The sequence below is a fragment of the Schistocerca gregaria genome, chromosome 3 (genome assembly GCF_023897955.1).
Source record: "Schistocerca gregaria isolate iqSchGreg1 chromosome 3, iqSchGreg1.2, whole genome shotgun sequence".
Lineage (NCBI taxonomy): Eukaryota > Metazoa > Arthropoda > Insecta > Orthoptera > Acrididae > Schistocerca > Schistocerca gregaria.
The window spans coordinates 953,471,816-953,490,920 of NC_064922.1; the positions used below are offsets into that span (position 1 = coordinate 953,471,816).

The 19,105-nt window shown below is 40.1% G+C and overlaps 1 protein-coding gene across 2 annotated transcripts in view; it reads right to left on the reverse strand.

Annotated features, from left to right (window-relative positions):
- The window catches only part of LOC126355924 (uncharacterized), a 99,322-nt gene that overhangs the window by 43,289 nt on the left and 36,928 nt on the right, over positions 1–19,105 (reverse strand). For both annotated transcript variants that reach the window (XM_050006484.1, XM_050006485.1), the window contains 2 exons: positions 18,004–18,248; positions 2,485–2,639 (listed from right to left, as the gene is read on the reverse strand). In XM_050006484.1, the coding sequence (XP_049862441.1) occupies positions 2,485–2,639; positions 18,004–18,248 (400 nt within the window). The remainder of the gene's footprint in view (positions 1–2,484; positions 2,640–18,003; positions 18,249–19,105) is intronic.

Genomic DNA, 19,105 nt, shown 5'->3' on the forward strand with positions numbered 1-19,105 from the left:
GACTAGCAAGCCGTTATACTAGGTGCATTCACCCCACAAATATCTGAGGTCATACCAGATACTCATTTGGCAATCGGACAATATTGTGGGATCTCGAGCACAAACTTACGAGAAATATCGATTACAGCTACCCAGTTTTGATTAAACTACTGAGTAAGTTTAACGTAGGTGTAATATTTCACTATCTTTGTGTGTTACTGTAAGTATTCTAGTATGCCATGTTTGTAGGACGATTGCTGTATGGAGTAATTTAAGGTATTTTAAATTAAGTAGGTAGAACGTTAATATTAGAAATTCATGGGTTTTGATGTGTAGCCTTTGCTATCCCCTGATTTCATCCATAATTCCAGTATTTTATCGGTATAAGAAAACTTCTGTACTTGTATATTAACATGGGTTAATGAAGTTAAATGTCTTTATGTTTTACAGTACATCATCTATCGGTTTTCCTAACAGAATTCCACTTGTAACTATAATTGAGTTAATATTTTGTAACTTGCGGAGTCTGTGCAACTAGTAACTGCAAAAATATAGTCAGAAGAAGTAGCAAGATTTTACTTAGGTTATCACTGTTTTTCAAATGTACTTAATCTAATTCTAACACAAGACAGGTGCTAATGTTCTGCAGTAAGCTGATTTATTATGTTTTTACCCAAATATGTTGATTATCTAGAATTAGGTAATTTTTTTTATAATTTTGGATTTTCCATTGTATTTTGTTATGTTGATGTTGCGATTTTTATTTTGTATTAGTTCCACTACGTAGCAACAAGATGAATATTTGCCAGACAATACAAACAACGCCTGGAAACCATTGCACGATCAGTGCCGATTCAGTTCAGCCAGCATCTACTTTCTATGGCACTGAGTTTAGCACTGGTACTGCAAATTAATAATACATTTTTTTTCCTCAACCTAACACAAACCGTAATAGTTCACTCCTCTTTTGTGAAACACTCTGGCACAATTTTTACTTCATTTATCGTAAGATCTGATGATCTGGATAACAATGATTTCAATTATTCCAGAAGTTACTGTATTTCTGCACAAAATCTGAACAGTTAATATTTTACTATTTTCTTAACTCATGAAATTTGATGAACTTGACAAGGTGTAAGTCCCCTCCCACTTACACTAAATGAAATATTGTAACAGATCCCTCCCATAGCATTAAGGCCCCTACTAGGGCAAAATGTCTTTCCAGAGAGTAACTTACATCCTTTTGTGAAAATGTGATTCACCACTCCTATGGAAGGGGGAAGAAATATACATGGCGGAAGCCAGTCAAGGAATATTTTAGGGAATTGGTTTAAAAAAGTTTATTTCATAGGCCCAGTCAACTCTCAAAGCAGCTTCTGCTACGCCAATGTGACAAAGCCACCTGCCTGTCAGAACCGAGGCAGTTCTGTCCAGTTAAAGCTGCTAACAGGAGACGCCCTCAGCTGAAAGCAAGCACGAGATACAGGTCACGAGTGTGGACGCAAGAAGATTCTGCAGTGCAGAACACAGTTTGTGCTCTCTCTTGTGATTTGCACCTCGAGCAGAACAGACATCCTCTTAGGAGGTACAGCCTACGACTGTGTTCCACGACTGGCCACTGCCTCCGCTTCCACTGCCGGCTTCAGTCTCCCACAGTGGCCTAAACCTGGCAGCTTCCAACCCTAGGCATGCCCCTTTTATACCATACATCGAAATATATTCTCTTTCTTCCACCCAATTTTCTGTTCTCTCATTTAAAGGCTGCCCTGGATGATCACTTACACGCCATGACCACCACGTACAACATTACAGGTTTGTTTTACCTATTCATCTGCATTAACTTACATTTTTCTACATTTAAAGCTAGGTGCCATTCATCTAACTTGCAGAAAAACCTACAGCATCTGTTTGATTTGCTTCTGATGTCAATTTCTTGGACTAAAAATGCCTTCCTGTTCCACGTCTCACAGCAGGCTATTGCTCGACTAATTTGGCTTGCCGCCACCAATGCCTTATTTCTTCTCTGAATTCCCAAATAAATTTTCCTTCACCCTGCGATCATGAAACACCAACCTTCCCCTAGATGCTGAACAGCCAAGTGCTATGACATAAGTAGGTCACTGCAACAACAAACAAATGTCAAGCTGAGCCCTAAATCAATTTTATTCTTAGCATATCAACAACCTACACATGTCAACCTGGCTCCTGAATTTTCCTGACACTGGTGGTTACAAGCACTCATCATTCTGTGCCAGCAGTGAAACTGTCGATATGACAGTGTAAAATTATAATGAGAGCTCCACTATGCGTACAGTGTAATAAAATGGTCGAAATACTTTTGGTAATACAATAAAATGTGCCACTGCGGGCGCACACACACACACACACACACACACACACACACACACACAAAGTTGGCTCTGCTCAGCAGCTACAGAGTTAATTTAGCAATCAGCATATCAGAATAAAAATTACAGAAGTAAAATATTATAAATGGCAACTTACAAAGAGACATGATCTGAGGATTCATATGTAATCGCTGCACGACAAACTGCACGGTGTTCCCACAATGAACGATAATTACAAACAAAGCACATCCATTCAGGGCTCGTTTCAATTTCTTTTATAGTACTCTTGGTATAATTTAGTTTGATGCATTTCTGTGAAGAGAACATAATACCTATTACAACAGTGGAAATTACAGGAGGGCAATAACAAACAAGTAATGAGGGCAGGGGAGCAACTCACGAGCAGCGAAATTATATGGTGGCAAAGAGGTCCACGGGCACACTTAAATATCAGATGTCCAAGTAATCCTATATTTCATCCACTGTTCATCTACAGTAACATAGGATTTTATCTACCACAAACAATGCATAATATTTCATGTTACAACAAAAATTGGGGGACTGATGACCTTAGCTGTTTAGTCCCCCTTAAACATCCCAACAACAACAACTAAAATTATGTAGACAAGAGACAAACGATTGCCCCACCAGTGTATTAAGGAGGTACGCAAAATGATCCGAAGAGACTAAACCGCCTCAGTAACACGAGAAGGAAGACATCTGTCTCCACAACAAATTGCCATATGGAACACAGGTGTATGCCAGCACTTTGAATGGATATAGTGATAATAACTTAGCATTTATAAAATTATTGATTACGTTTCAATACTTGTGCCACGCTGATGAATCTCTGTTGGTGCCTATTTACACTGTTTAATTTATTCTACACAGAAACAATGTCTTATGATAGTCTTTCTTTGGCCACATCAGGTGTAGAACATTTTACTCAATTGGATAGTTTCCTACTAAGAATAGTAATATATGAGGGGCAGTCATCCAATTTCACCACCCTGAAAACAAAGATATGCGGTTATGTTTTTGTTTGTTTGCAGGTACATATGTGCAGCCTTGGGACACATTAAAATCCCACTGGCACAGAACCACAGCACACAGCTTGAGGAGCAAACCCAAAATGGCACAGCCCATGTCCACTTTACTGACTACCATACACTCTGACATTTCTCGCACATTTCATGGTTCTAGACCTTAACACTTTCGCTGCTGCACATGTGTTCTCTGCATTCCATGCTGAGGGCAGCTTATGTTACGGCTGTACTGCTAACCAAACGCTGGTGGCTGAACTGAGGGATGGTATTTCAGCCAATATGAAGTATTTACCACCCAATTTTTCGGTGGAAGAAATTTGATTTTTGCACTTCTTACAGTGTGATATCTTCACTCGTCAAAGAACTGAATTTTGTTTCATTGTAAGCCATAGTTACTGCACTGCATCAAATTAAGTACAACACTGGACATGATTTTAAAGATTTTGCAGATATAAAAATGCATTGCAGAAACTTTGTGTATGGTTGATTTCAGTCCATACACTACACTGAATGAATTTTAAAATCGCACACATACACACATCCACAGCTTCTGAGGAATGGTGTAGCAGCACACACAAGTGAAAGGTTTAAGATAAATAGAATTCTGTATTTATCAACCATAAATACTCTTCTGGAACACAAATCTTAATTGTATTTTCATTCACTTACACTGATGTCACTATAATGACATATTCAACAATTAATTAATAAAAAATACTTACTAGTGTTCAACAATACAAGAAGATCAACAATAATGTCGCATGTAACATCAAACCTGGATGTTTTGATTTAGCGTTTCATTGTCTTCGTGGGTGTTTTGTTGACATGCATGTTGGGCAGTCGATGTGAAATCAGCCAGTACTCTGGTTGTTGACACCTCAGAGTGGGTCAATTTTTTTTGTACAATGATAGTAATTGCTGGTTCTATGAAAAATCTCTAACTTTTTTGGGTCTTTCATTTTTGAGTTATTGCTTTTTTAATTAATGTAAATTGTGCAATTATTGGCACTTTTTACTACTTGACCCAATTCATAAAAATGCTGAATTTTCCCCAAACCAATTCTTTTTCTAATTCTTAAAATTTCAAAATTAGTACCTTTTATGTTATGAAGGGTAATCAAATGGGAACACATTAAAATCAATTTTATTTTGCTGTTAAGTACAGCAACCAGTGCATATCCTGGACTCTGAACTTGTAATAGAAATCTTAAATGGTCAAAAACCTTACAAAACTGTTAAGTAATACATATTTCGATGCGCTCAATAAAGACTATGAACATTCAACTTAAAGTTTATACACATATCTTAAGTTTCCTAAAATTAATCTTTTTTTGAATATTTACAAGCTTGCCCACAAGTGCAGATTGTCATGCTTTCTTTAATACACCAGCGTATGTCAATCATCCAAGAAGTTCCTTATTAAGATCCTTACTCACACACTGAGAGACTGTTTTTCGGAGACTGAAAGAATATTTTGTCCACTTTTCACCCATGTGGCATGCAGCAACCTGCTTTCTTTTCCCACTTCAAAGCTTGACTAATTTTATCTCAACATCTCTTCTCTACCGAAGTGTATGACAATCAATATTCATGAATATTTTGTTTTATTATTATATTTTGGTAATACATATTTTCTATTATCCTCCAGACATAAGCTACAAGCAAATTGAAAGTTACAGAAGCTCACTCTCAACCAGAGTTGTTGTGGAATTTTGTGGTACACAAACGGCTGTGTACAGGAGTGAAATGGGGACACAGTACAGGTACACTTGGATGTTACGCTAAGGAGACAGACATGGTGATGATAATGGTATGTGACTCTCAGTTGGCTTATTGGTCTGCTTTTTACTGCTTCTTCATATGCAAGCAATGAACATGCAGAAGAGCACAGACAGAAGACCACATACATACATGAGGCTTACTAAAACAAATGGCCACTCCAGCATGTAACATTGTTAAGATGCAATCCAACAATGGAAAATCCAGGGTAGAATAATGACAGTGTTACAAAAAGGATAGATTACTACTCATCATATAGTGGAGATGTTGAGTCGCAGACAGGTACAACAAAAAGACGGCTAAACAAGTAATCTTTCGGCCAAACGGCCTTCTTCTCAATTAGACAACACACACACACACACACACACACACACACACACACACACACAGATATATATGGACACATCTGTGTGTGTGTGTGTGTGTGTGTGTGTGTGTGTGTGTGTGTGTGTGTGTGTGCGCGCGCTAGTGTATACCTGTCCTTTTTTCCCCCGTAAGGTAAGTCTTTCCACTCCCGGGACTGGAATGACTCCTCACCCTCTCCCTTAAAACCACATCCTTTCATCTTTCCCTCTCCTTCCCTCTTTCCTGATGAAGCAACCTTGGGTTGCGAAAGCTTGAATATTTGTGTGTGTGTTTGTGTGTTTTTTTATTGTGTCTATCCACATACCAACACTTTCTCGTTTGGTAAGTTACATCATCTTTGTTTTTTATATATATTTTTCCCACGTGGAATGTGTCCCTCTATTTTAAACATAACTCTCATACAGATGGACAGTGTCTTTTGCTGCCAAGGCCAGACTGCAAGCAACTGTGCATGTTGGTTGCTTGATTTAAAAGAGGGGGGCGGGGGGCTATACTACAGGGTAAACGGTCCCTTGTTCCTAATAAAACAAAGCCACAAGTGTGAAGAATAAAAGGGACGAGACATATAACACAAAACGTAAAGAAAGGAAAACCAGAAGAATGAAGGAAAAGCAACAAACACTAAAAGTAACAAAAGAGGACAAGAAAACAACAGACGCTAGCAAAAGAAGTGAGTAAAACAAGGAAGCACATTACTGTGGCTGGCCGACCACGAGAATAAAAAAGAGAGTCAGCCACTCTGCAACACATTAAAACCTCCACCCTAAAAGCACTGGGTGGCGGACAGAGGGACAAAGGACATGCGTTAAAACTTAGATCAAATAATTAAACCCAACCCCAAGAATAAAACCTAAAACTAAATCAGCCAGTGAGGCACTGTCAGATAAAATGAGTGGCAACGAGTCCAGTAACCCAAGATTTCATCGATGGGCAGTCAAAGTGGGACAGTGGACCAGAATATGGGCCACTGTCAACCAGGCACTGCACCGACACTGAGGCGGGTCTTCATGGCGAAAGAGGTAACTGTGGGCCACCCAAGCATGGCCAATGCAGAGCCGGCAGAGGACAACAAATTCCCTGCGAGAAGCCTGCATGGAAGACTTCCACACATTCGTAATTTCCTTAATGACACACAGTTTGTTGCGCATACTGTTTTGCCATTCCATCTGCCAACGCCGAAAAACGCTATGGTGTAAGTCAGAACGCAGGTCAGGTTCAGAGACGCCCACCTCCAGAAGCAGTTTTCATACAGCCTGTTTGGCCAGCCTGTTGACAAGTTCGTTGCCTGGGATGCCGACGTGTCCTGGGGTGTACACACACACACACACACACACACACACACACACACACACACACACACACACACACACACACACACCACTGAACAATGGAACGGGTCCAGGGCATAGATGGACTCCTGTATGGACACTACCAAAGGATGGCAAGGGAAGCATTGGTCGATAGCTTGTAGGTTGCTCAAGCAGTCAGTACACAGAAGAACGATTCCTCGGAGCATGAACGGATAGACTGAAGTGCACAAGATATGGTTACCAGCTCTGCAGTGAATACACTGCAGCCAACGAGCATAGAATGCTGTTCAATATGGCCACTGTGGACAAAGGTGAAGCCAACATTACCATCAGATATTGAGCCGTCAGTGTAAACCACTTTAGAGCCCCGGAACACATCAACAATCAAGAGGAAGTGACAGAGGAGAGTGGCAGAGTTAACGGAGTCCTAACGGCCATGCGAAAGGTCCAGGCACAGCTTCAGCCTACAGCTATACCAAAGAGGTGTATGGGAATTGACCCCGAGGAGAAATGGTGAAGGGAAGGACTCCAGTTCAAGACAGAAGCGATTGCACATGAACTGCAATCGTTAGCCCTGACCTGGGCCACCTATGCAGGAGCTGAACCGCCATGGTTCGGAAAAGAAGACGGTAATTAGGATGTTCAGGAGAGCTAGGAATGTGTCCAATGTAAAGGGCAAGCAGTTGTGCTCGTCTGATTTTCAACAGAGGGACTCCAGCCTCCACCAGTACGCTTGTCACTGGGTCGTCCTGAAAGTTCCTCTCGCTAGTCGAACTCAGCTATGGTGCAATGGGTCGAGTAAACACAATGCTGAGGGCACCGCCAAACCATAAATCACACTCCTATAGTCAAGGCGGGATTGAAAAAAGGCTCTGTAGAGCTGCAGCAGCGTGGAGCGATCTGCACCCCAGTTGGTGTTGCTCAGGCAGCGGAGGGCATTGAGGTGCTGCCAACACTTCCGTTTAAGCTGACGAAGATGAGGAAGCCAAGTCAAACGAGCATCAAAAACCAGAATCAAAATGTCTCCACTATACTGAGTGGATCATCTTGAAGGTAAAGTGCTGGTTCCGGATGAACGGTACAACACCAACAGAAATGCATGACACACGTCTTCATAGTGGAAAACTGGAAGCCATGGGAAGGAGCCCATGACTGTGCCTTGTGGATGGCTCCCTGTAGGCAACGCTCAGCAACACCAGTACTGGAGCATCAATACAAATTGCAGAAGTCGTCTGCATCAAAGAACGTGAGACAGAGGGCCTGACAGCTGCTGCTAGACCGTTAATGGCCACTAAAAATAGAGAGGCACTCAGTGCAGAGCCCTGCAGTACTCCACTCTCCTGGGTATGGATGGAACTATGGGAAGCACCAACTTGGACATGGAAAGTACGGAGCGACAGGAAGTTCTAGATAAAAACAGGGAGCGAGCCCCGGAAACCCCACTCATACAATGTGGCAAGGATGTGATGTCGCCAGGTCATGTTGTACGCTTTATGTACATCAAAAAAGACGGCAACCAGGTGTTGGCGACTAGTAAAGGCTGTTCGGATGGCAGACTCGAGGGACACAAGATTATCAGTGGTAGAGCGACCCTGGTGGATGCCACTCTGACATGGAGCCAGTAGGCCACGTGACTCCAGGACCCAACCCAACCGCTGATGCGCCATACGTTCCGGCAGATTACAAAGAATGTTGGTGAGACTAATGGGTTGATAGCTATCTACATCAATCGTGTTTTTACCCGGTTTGAGCATCACAATATTGGTGCTCTCCTGCCATTGCAATGGAAAGACGCCATCACACCAGATCCAGTTGAAGATGATGAGGATATGTTGCTTGTAGACAGATGAGAGATGTTATCATCTGGCTGTGGATCTGATCAGACCCTGGAGCCGTCTTGGGGCAACGTGCAAGGGCACTGAGGAGTTCCCTCTCTGTAAATGGCGCTGCTATTTCCTTGGGCTTAGGGGTCTTCTTTTTGGATTTCTCTCACTGCTCCTTGGGTTTCCCTAGCTGGGAGGACTTCACTGGCTCAGTCTCAGTCTCAGGGACTGAGGATGAGCGTGAAGCCCTGTGACCACCTGCTTTTGGGCTCTTCAGCCACTAGCAGAAACCTGGGAAGGGAATGACTCAAGGGACCCCTTCCTAGTGAGAGAAGCCAAAGAAGAATTAAGCTTCTCTGGCTTAGAAGTGGGGACAGATGTCCCTGATGGTAAGTAGGTGGTTCAGGAGCAACATGGAGGGAAATGCCCCCCACCATCAAGGAGACAGGTGTAGTTTTCCGGCTTTGAGAGGTGACTGGTGTTGGCGGAGCTGATGGTGCCAGAACTGTTGTAGCAGTGGCATGAAATGAAATGTCGTGTGACGAGGGCCTCCCATCGGGTAGACTGTTCGCCTGGTGCAAGTCTTTCGATTTGACACCACTTCAGCGACTTGCGCGTCGATGGGGATGAAATGATTATGAGTAGGACAACACAACACCCAGTCCCTGAGTCGAGAAAATCTCCGACCCAGCTGGGAATCGAACCCGGGCCCTTTGGATTGACAGTCTGTCGCGCTGACCACTCAGCTACCGGGGCGGACCAGCAGTGGTATAATACAATGTCATACATACAGGATGCAGGCGTTCAAATTTTCTCTTAGCCTCAGTGGAGGTCACTCAGTCCAGGGTCTTGTACTCCATGATTTTCTTTCTTTCTGGAGAATCCTGTAGTCTGGTGAGCAAGGCAAATGATGCTCTCCACAGTTGACACAGATGGGAGGCAGGGCACATGTTTATGTTGTCTAAGTCAAAAGAAGGCCTTTTGAACGAATGATTACTTGTTTAGCAGTCTTTTCATTGTTCCTGTCTGTGACTCAATACCTTCACTATATGGTGAATAGCAACTGATCCCTTTGTCAAGACGCAGTAGCATATGATACTACTGATCACGAGCTATGGATGCCACATCCTATTGTTTCAATCGAACCCTTAGGCTCAAATGCTTGTCACAATAAAAGTGACACAATAACATAGGTACATGTAGGCAAATGTTATGATGTAAAGCAGTAACTGAAGTCCGGTGGTACATACAGGCAAGCTTTTTCAAGCCCTTCTTTTTGTGCAAAAAGTTAATTGAGTCCGATGCTCGTTTACATATATCTGCTGCAGGCTCATTAATTCCAGGCTGCTGTCATATGCTGGAACTCTTGAATTCTAACTCTACCTTGCTTGGCATTTGAGGGTCTCTACATAGAGTGTTTGTGGCCGTTTGCTCATAGATGACACGATTTGTATCACTTTTTACTTTCAATTCATAACCAGTGAGGGTGAAATCAGTGCAGTTCCCCAGTACTTGTGACATCTTAATGGGGGATAAAAACGGCATGCACTGTGTGCATCAACTTAAGTTACATGGCTTACAACTAATATTCATGCTTAGATGATTCTTCCTTCCTTCTTTTCTTTTTATTCTTGGCAACTTTTCATGATTCTGTCATTACAGTCACAAGCATTTTGATTTTATTCTCTATGAGTTTTGATTGTTAAAACATTGCTATATGAAATGGGCACGAGGTTATGCTATGTCTTGCACTCCATCTAATAAATTAATTTGGCACAGAATTTGTACACGTGGCACATCAATCAAGACAACTGTTTGATATGTCAGATCTTAAAGTGCTGTGACGAGCTTAGTTACTAGGAAACAAATGTTTGCTGTGTCATATCTGGAAATACAGTAGCTTAATTTGTTACTGGGAATGCAAGAGAAAGATTTAATATAACATACTGCCCATTTCATCAGTGCTTTTCTCTAACAATAGATACGTAAAATAGGTTTTCTACTTGATAATGATAGTGTAACCATCAAAAGCGCGCGCGCACACACACACACAAACACACACACACACACACACACTTAATGAACATGAGCACTCAGATGTGAAAAATCGCCAATGGTCTTGAATGTATATGTCGAGACACAGTTTTATGTTTCCACTGGAAAAGAAGTTACACCTTCCACAAAATTATTTAGAGCCACAGAATTTTCATCAAAGATTTTCAGTTAACTGCTGATGTATGAGCACAAGAATTTTTATTTTCTTCATAAGAATTTTCTTTACAAACAAAGTTGAGCATTAATTATGTTGCTACAGAACATGAAGAACCATTTTTACCCCCAATATTTATATTACAATAGAGTAGTAGTATGACTGGGGCAAAATACAGTTAAGAAAATCGGAGTGTTTCTGACAAACACTATGGAAGTGCCTGAATATTTATTTATTTCATTAGTTGGCTATCTAAAGTTCATGATAAAATTACAATTATGAAATTATTCTCATTTTTCCCCCATTTAAGCCACATGGTTTTTCCATTGTTTCATCGTGTCCAGCACTGCGTTTATCTGGTCATGATTTACGTACAAACCCCACAATTCACCATATGCAGGGAGTGTGGCACCAGTTGTCCATTTAATATCTCATAAAGCTGCAAATGTCACCATAACTGTTCGGAAAATTTTTCTGTTTTGCAGGGTGGCTATTCAAACTTGGAAAAGAAACACAAGAATTCCAGGTATGAGGAGCAAGATAGTGTCATAAGAAGTTCCTTATAAATTGGATAGAGGGGAAAGGAGGAAGGGAGCAGGCATCTCACAATAACGACTTTTGTTTCCTCTCAGTTGAAATATACTGGCCATTACCAGCAGCTTGAGCACAATTTTTAAACATCGATATTTTATATGTATATTCCTATAATTAACACACTCTGGAAGATAATTTTTTTTAAATTTGTGATTTATAAAACTAAACAAAATTAAATTCCAATGCTGGGTTAAAAAACACAGCATTCCCTGATATTTTATTAAATGACTGAAATTCCCCGAGATTTCCCTGATTTTTCCAGGTAAAATGTAACTCCCTGAGAATTTCAGGTACTCTATAACAAGCGCCACCCGGATTTTGTATCTCCTGGTTGAATACATATTTATTCTCCTAAACATTATGTTCCGATGTTCATATGCCAAGGAAACCTGTTTTCAGTTTTAGGCTAAAGATGTCACCCCTTCAGTCTTTTAAGAATGATTTTTGTGTAGAACCAGTTCTATAAATTAGACATAGAATACTGTGTAAGATTCTCTCTTTTCTTTTTAACTTTTTTACTAAACGTATCTCAAAAGCTGATAAAACACTCTGATCCATTAGCGCACAGTCTTTGTGACAAATTTTGGTAATGAAAAGCTCTTGCAGAATATAAATAATTTATCTGCAACGGTAACAGTGCACTGAATAGTAAACGCTTCAACAGACAAATACACAAGACTGAAAACTTTGGTGCAGAGAAAGAGGCACGGAGTGGGAAGGAGGATTGAGGAAGGGCAGCTGGCAGACACCTGGAGCTGAAGATCTAACTACACCCTTGACAAACAGGCACTACATCCCAAATCTAGCCCACAGAAGGATTTATGACAGGCCAAATTGAGAATAAAGCATCATGTAGGAAAGATGTAACACAACCTTATATATACATCAAAATTAGCCTGACTGCAAATGAAATTTCTGTTGACTAAATTATATGAATTGTGATTTTTTTAAAATTTACTGTGAATTAATGTGTAAATGTTATGACAATGTCATAGTAGTTTTTTTAGGAGAGGAGCAAGATCCCAACTTATCTTAACAGAAAAATGCTCGAATATGCATCATGGATTCTAAAGAGTGTCACAGCATCAAAACTGGCTACTGCAGAGAACCAGTGGACTACCATAAAGTGAAATCAAGCATTGTTAAACATTGCAATTCAGGCTCTTCCTTTGCTTTTTTGTAGTTCTTACTGGATGTATGTGGTGGCACAGTATGGTAATGAAACTGGTAGCAGGAAAGTAATTATCTTTGACACAAATTGGATGCATCTTGCTGTTTTCAGTAATTGAGTTCCAATTAACTCTTTGAAAGTTACAGTTGTGCTCTCTGCATCCTGTGCTGAGTGAGTGTTTGTCATCGTACTGCTTGCCTTATGTTCCTATCTGGCCAATTCTGGCCGCTACAAACTACTTACCCAGTTTTAAGAAACCTACTCAGTGTAAAAATTTGATGTTTGCACTTCCTACAGTCTGTTACCTTCACTCGATAATTGACAATCTCTTTTCATTATTTATATAATTTACTGTGCTGCATCAAATTAAGTATTGCACAGCATGAAACTGAAGAGTAGCAAAAGGTAAAAATGCATTGTACAAACTTTGCATGTTATTTTAGCGCAAACATTTCTGTGTATGAAATGTAGATAATGTGTCAAAATTTTATTTAAAACAGAAACCAGAACAATATCTCACTTTGTTCAACTTCTTGGTTTTTATATCCGGCAAACAGTCACACCTTGCTCGCCCAATCCATCCCAGGGCATCTGGAATCATATGGCCATAACTACCATATTTCATAAACAATTCAAGATATCAAAACGAGGTTTTTTGGAAAAGAGAGCATGCAAAGAGGCACGAATGTTGCATGACAAACAATCAAAACTTTTTTATTCTTCGAGATATGTAAACAACTCATACACAGCAGTGAGAGGGTCAGTGTAACAAGTGCATAATCATGTCAACTGACATCGTCAATTGACATCAAAGAAAAGCCAGAGGCTGAGTTTCAACGCAATGGAGACCAGCGGAGCATGGCAAGTTAACTCTTCCACAGCAGTCAAAGTGTTAATATAGTTTTTGGTTTTCCAGTTTCTCTAAGTTTAGGAGAGACGAGACAAATGGTTACTTTTAACACTGATACTGCTGCGAGCTGAGCCGCATGCAGTGTGACCTAGTGGTTAGTGTCAGTGGCATGCTGTGGGTTCCCAGTTCAAACCCAACCACCAACAATGTCTTGTTATTCAGTATTTTTCATTTCTCAAAGGTTATCAAAATTTCTCATGGTTGAACATCTACATATACACTCTGCAAGCCACCGCATGGTGCATGGTGGAGGATACCTTGTACCAGTAGTAGGCATTTCCTTTCCTGTTTCGTGTATAAATATAATGAGGGAAAAATAAGCTGTCTATATGTCTTCATGAAAGCCCTAATTTCTATCGTTTACCTTTGTGGACCATGAAATGTACGTAGGCGGCACTAGATTTGTTCTGTCTTCAGCTTCCAATGCAGGTGCTCTAAATTTTCTCAAGGGTTCCTCTAAAAGAACATTGCTTTCACTGCAGGGATCCAATTTGAGTTTCGACAGCATCTCCATAATAACTGTGCTTCGTTAAAACCTATCAATAACAAATCTTCGCCTCTGAACCGCTTCGATGTTTTCCTTCAAAGTAACCTGGCAAACTCCGAAACACTCGAGCAGTACCCTATGATGAATCACACTAGCATTCTATACACTGTTTCGTTCCTACCTCTGTAACCAACCCCGCTGCAAAAGCTGCCCCATGCATCCCCCCACAACCACCTACTCCAGCCCTGCTACTGGTAAAACATACACAATTCAAGGCAGGACCCCATGTGAAACAACACGTCATTTATCAGCTGACATGCCTGCACTGCACAGCCTTTTACATCGGTATGACGACAACTAAACTGGCTGAGCGCATGAACAGGCACATACGAACTGTCCGCCTGGGAGATGTCAAATACCCAGTAGCAGAGCATGCCCTCCAGCATAATTCTAGGGACCCAGGAACCTGCTACACCATACGTGCCATTTGGCTTCTCCCACCCAACACCAGTCCCTCGGAACTGCGGAGGTGGGAACCTGCATTCCAACACATCCTTTCATCCTGCCATCCCCCTGGACTGAACCTACGTTAACCAACCTCACTCCCATTTACTCTTCAGTCTTCTCCTTTTTACCTCTCCTCTTTTGCCACTCACACATCTTTTCTTCCTACATAGTTGTGTTTTTCTTTATACTATATTCTCTTTACTTCTGTATGCATCCTCTTTGGTTTGAAGCTGCCACAGTACTTAAAGTAGAATATCTTTGGCTTCCCTCTGACAACCATGCCTCCATCCTTACTACTCTCCCTGTTTACCTTTCTCTATTGCTTCATAACCTGGGTTGTGAGTAACTGAATCCACTTTCCCTTCTTCCCTTTTTTCCCCTCTCTCCTCCCTGATGAAGGAACAAAGTTCCAAAACGTACATTTTCTGTTCTGTTTTGTGTGTCTATCAGCTGTACTGAGCTGAGGTAAGTACTGGCCACCCCCGCTATCTCTTTATTAGTATTTGTTTCACATCTTTATATGAGATTTTCCATTAATCATTTAGTAATACAAATATTGTGAGGGTAAATGATTTAATCATATTCTATGGTAACGCATTTAATGTGAAAGTGGTCAACATCCTTGTAATATAAATCATTTAGTAATACAAATATTGTGAGGGTAAATGGTTTAATCATATTCTATGGTAACGCATTTAATGTGAAAGTGGTCAACATCCTTGTAATATAAATCAGTAACATGAAACAAAAAATACATGTATTCATCTAATTATAGATAACAGAAAGTCTTTGATGAGCAGTCTGTGGTTCTAAATCCTTTGATGAAAAATGTAACTACTCTGTAATACGAACATAATAATGTGTCGCTAAATGTACAGTGAGAACCAAATTCAACATATACCCTGTAGTTGGAAAATTAAATATATTTTTATATAAAGACAATGGTCTGATGTTTTAAACTGAAATGGACGGTGGGTAATTACTCTGTTATTAGTAGTGCAATATGTAACAAGGACTTACTACTTTTCCCCTGTTCATGAAGTAAAGGTACTTCATGACGCATGATGTTAAATGTATTACACCTTTCCTACCTACTGTACTATTTTCGCAGGCAGTATGTACATATGGCACTGAATTCAAGTGCAAAATTATATCATTTTATGATGCATGGTTCAGGAGACACGACATCATAAATAAGTGCATACCTGTATGACTGTTAGCATAATTTAGAAAGAAATTGCTGAATCATTCAACTCCAAAAACATGTATGAATAAACAGACTTAAACATATTTAACCAGCAACTGAATTTAATGAGCCATCAATATTCAACCCATCAGAGAGGGAAGCAGGCACATGCCAGTTACGATGCCTAAGCAATAGTTTGTAATGAGTCAAAAGAAGATGATAAATTATAATCAATGAAAATTTTAAAACCTTTCAGATCTCATTAATAAGAACAAATAAAGCTACAAAAAGAGTGCTTTTATAGCTTTCACAAATGTTCACTATCAGTTTGTCATTCTACTTACACTGTTTAAACAAATTGAGACGGGTTGATAAACTCATTGCTTAAATAATGGAATACATAGCTGTCATAGTTTGGTTTCAAGAGCGTGTGAGTCATCTATTCATACAAACACTGGCCATATAATAAAATTCCAGTAAGACAAATTAACACCAGTTGAAATCTCCTAATACTTATCCCAGAAATTAGATAATGTCAGTAATAACACTGTATTGGAGACATTATATTTTACCATATTAATCATTCAGTTCATCTGTGATTTACTTCTTTTTTACGGAAAGTAACACAGAAAATCGCTCTGGTGACCAAAACAAGCCTTTGTTATTATACAATGTGTCCCACATAAAACCGGTACACCACATGCCCGAGATTCAAGTAACAATGAACAACCAAAAAAGGATAGATAACAGTAATGTTCAAAAACGTGTAATTGTTTAAACTATGAAATATGCAGGATGGAATAATGACAATATTATGAAAAGGACAGATTGCTACTCACCATATAGGCATCCAGGCCACTTCACAAGCAATTCGAATAGAGGTGGATAAGTGGGACATTAGGAGTACTGGTTTTATGTGAGACACCCTGCACTTTTTAGGTCAGACACCTCAAAACCTCCAGGAATATTCATTACAATAAGAAATCTTCAAAATCACATGCAATGTTTTAATGTCATTTATTGTAGGTGCAGCTTAGACCATGTTGCATACTATACACATGTACTCTAGCACGGATGGCGGGTGTATTGTTTACTGAAGATATCGACAGTGCTGTTCTGTTCTCTACCCTTTTTTGTCACTTGTGGTGACAGATTGGTTTATTGTGTAGCCTGAGGTCTAAGTTGGGCTGCTACGTGATACATTGGTTGAGAGTTGGCAAACCAAACTCATGAGTCACGACATTTTTTAAATACATAAATACAATGAGTATTCAATAGTCACAATCACATTCCACCATATATCTCCATTTTTCCACTGTGGTCGGGTATTTTCAAGCTATTAATGTGTTTCAAGGAACTAATAACAACATACCCAACCAAAAACCTCTATTAATGTGAAGGTTCCATTAGTATTTTGTTTTCCTTGTGTTTTCATGTTGTGAACAATGTCATCTATCGGTAGCTTCTTGAGGCTCATATCTCCACTATGTTAATGGTATCACGGGTCTGTTGACACTGTACTGCATTCTTTACTGATTCATAGAACGTTATGTTGTTTTCATACTTCATAAATGGACTAAGCATCCTCTATATGGCAAGAATGTTCAAATGTCTCTAAGCACTATTGGACTTAACATCCGAGGTCATCAGACCCCCTAGACTTAGAACTACTTAAACCTAACTAACCTAAGGACATCACACACATCCATGCCCGAGGCAGGATTTGAACCTGTGACCGTAGCAGCAGTGCGGTTCCGAACTGAAGCGCCTAGAACCGCTCGGCCATACGACCAGCCTATATGGCAAGAAATCACAAAGAATGTTTTATAAGGTTTAATTATTGATGTCTTGCTATTTTAGATGTTTGCGAATGATTCAAAATCTTATATTAAATGAGAAGTAGAATTAGAGCTTACTGTATACTATCAAAGTTGTGGTTTAAACCAAACAAGTGATTAACAAATTTACTGTCTGTATTTGTTACGCACTCATAATCAACAAGTCTAACAATTCCTAACCATTTAAAAATCTATATAGAAATCTATAATAAAGTACACAAAAATATAATAAATTACCCAAAGATAGATACTGGTAAGTATACAACATGAATCTGAGGGCATTGCTAACAGTTTCTGGTCCTTTTACTCCTTTCAGTTTGACATTAAGCGAGCAACATATAAATAATGATTACAAATGAACAGCTTGAGTTAAACAAGTCAATAAATTGACCCCACAGGCAAAGGTCCCACACAAGCACAACATACACTGAATCAGATCATACAACAAACCTTGCAAAAGACAGCTGAGCAACTGCTACAACAAATTACACTTCCACCTTGGCCACACCAGCAACAGAATGATTCACTTCCATCTTCTGCAACTGGAAATTCACCTGCACCATAAAATGTAAAGCAGTCCTTACACAAGAGCGTTCCCAAGCGAACATGCCTCATGAGCACAGAACCTGGTTTACATCCTAAATGGGTATCACAGACGGTGCAGTGCAGTCGCAGATACCGTACAGTTGACACATCTGAAAGCAAGAATCATAAATCACAGTGCCTATTTCCACTATAAGTGCACGCACGCACACACACACACGCGCGCGCGCACGCACACGCACACGCACACACACACACACACACACACACACACACACACACGAGAGAGAGAGAGAGAGAGAGAGAGAGAGAGAGAGAGAGAGAGAGAGAGAGAGAGAGAGAGAGAGAGAGAGATGAATAGATGAAGAGGGGGGGGGGGGTGTATTACTCATCCATCAGCACTTTAGCAGTTGGGGAATCAGAACTGTCTGCATATTTAAAAATTAAGATAAAACATCTGTTACAAAAATCTATTACTTTAGTTTTCTAAGCAGTTTCCCTTTAGTAATGAAATTTTGCACTGTGTTACCTGAAATGGTTAACATGACCACAATCAAAGTCCAGTTATTGTAAATTCTGAACATTGTATGAAAATAAATTTATTTTGTCAGTATTATATGCCTTCAGGATAATACACCTGTCCACAGGAGTGCTAAGCAAAGAAAGGAGTAGTTTTGAAATGAGAATCATCAGAACATCCATGCCTTTCATCACCGTTAAATCCAAATCTCCCTTTTCCCTTCCATAACTGTGAGGAATAATGACTCATACAATCTGACCATCCCTGAAAGACATCTACAGCTGCCTCTAGAAAATGGAAATTATTGACTGGTTAAACCAAAAAGCCCTCCAATACCAAACAACTGTAGGAAGGGCAAAGGATTGGGCCTCCTAGCTCTGAATAGCCAACAGTCGCCTCTATATGTAACACATGAAGTGGCACAAAATTTGGTCACAGGTTTCCGAGACTGCAACTGTGTCACACCATTTTAACTGCATAGACCTTGTA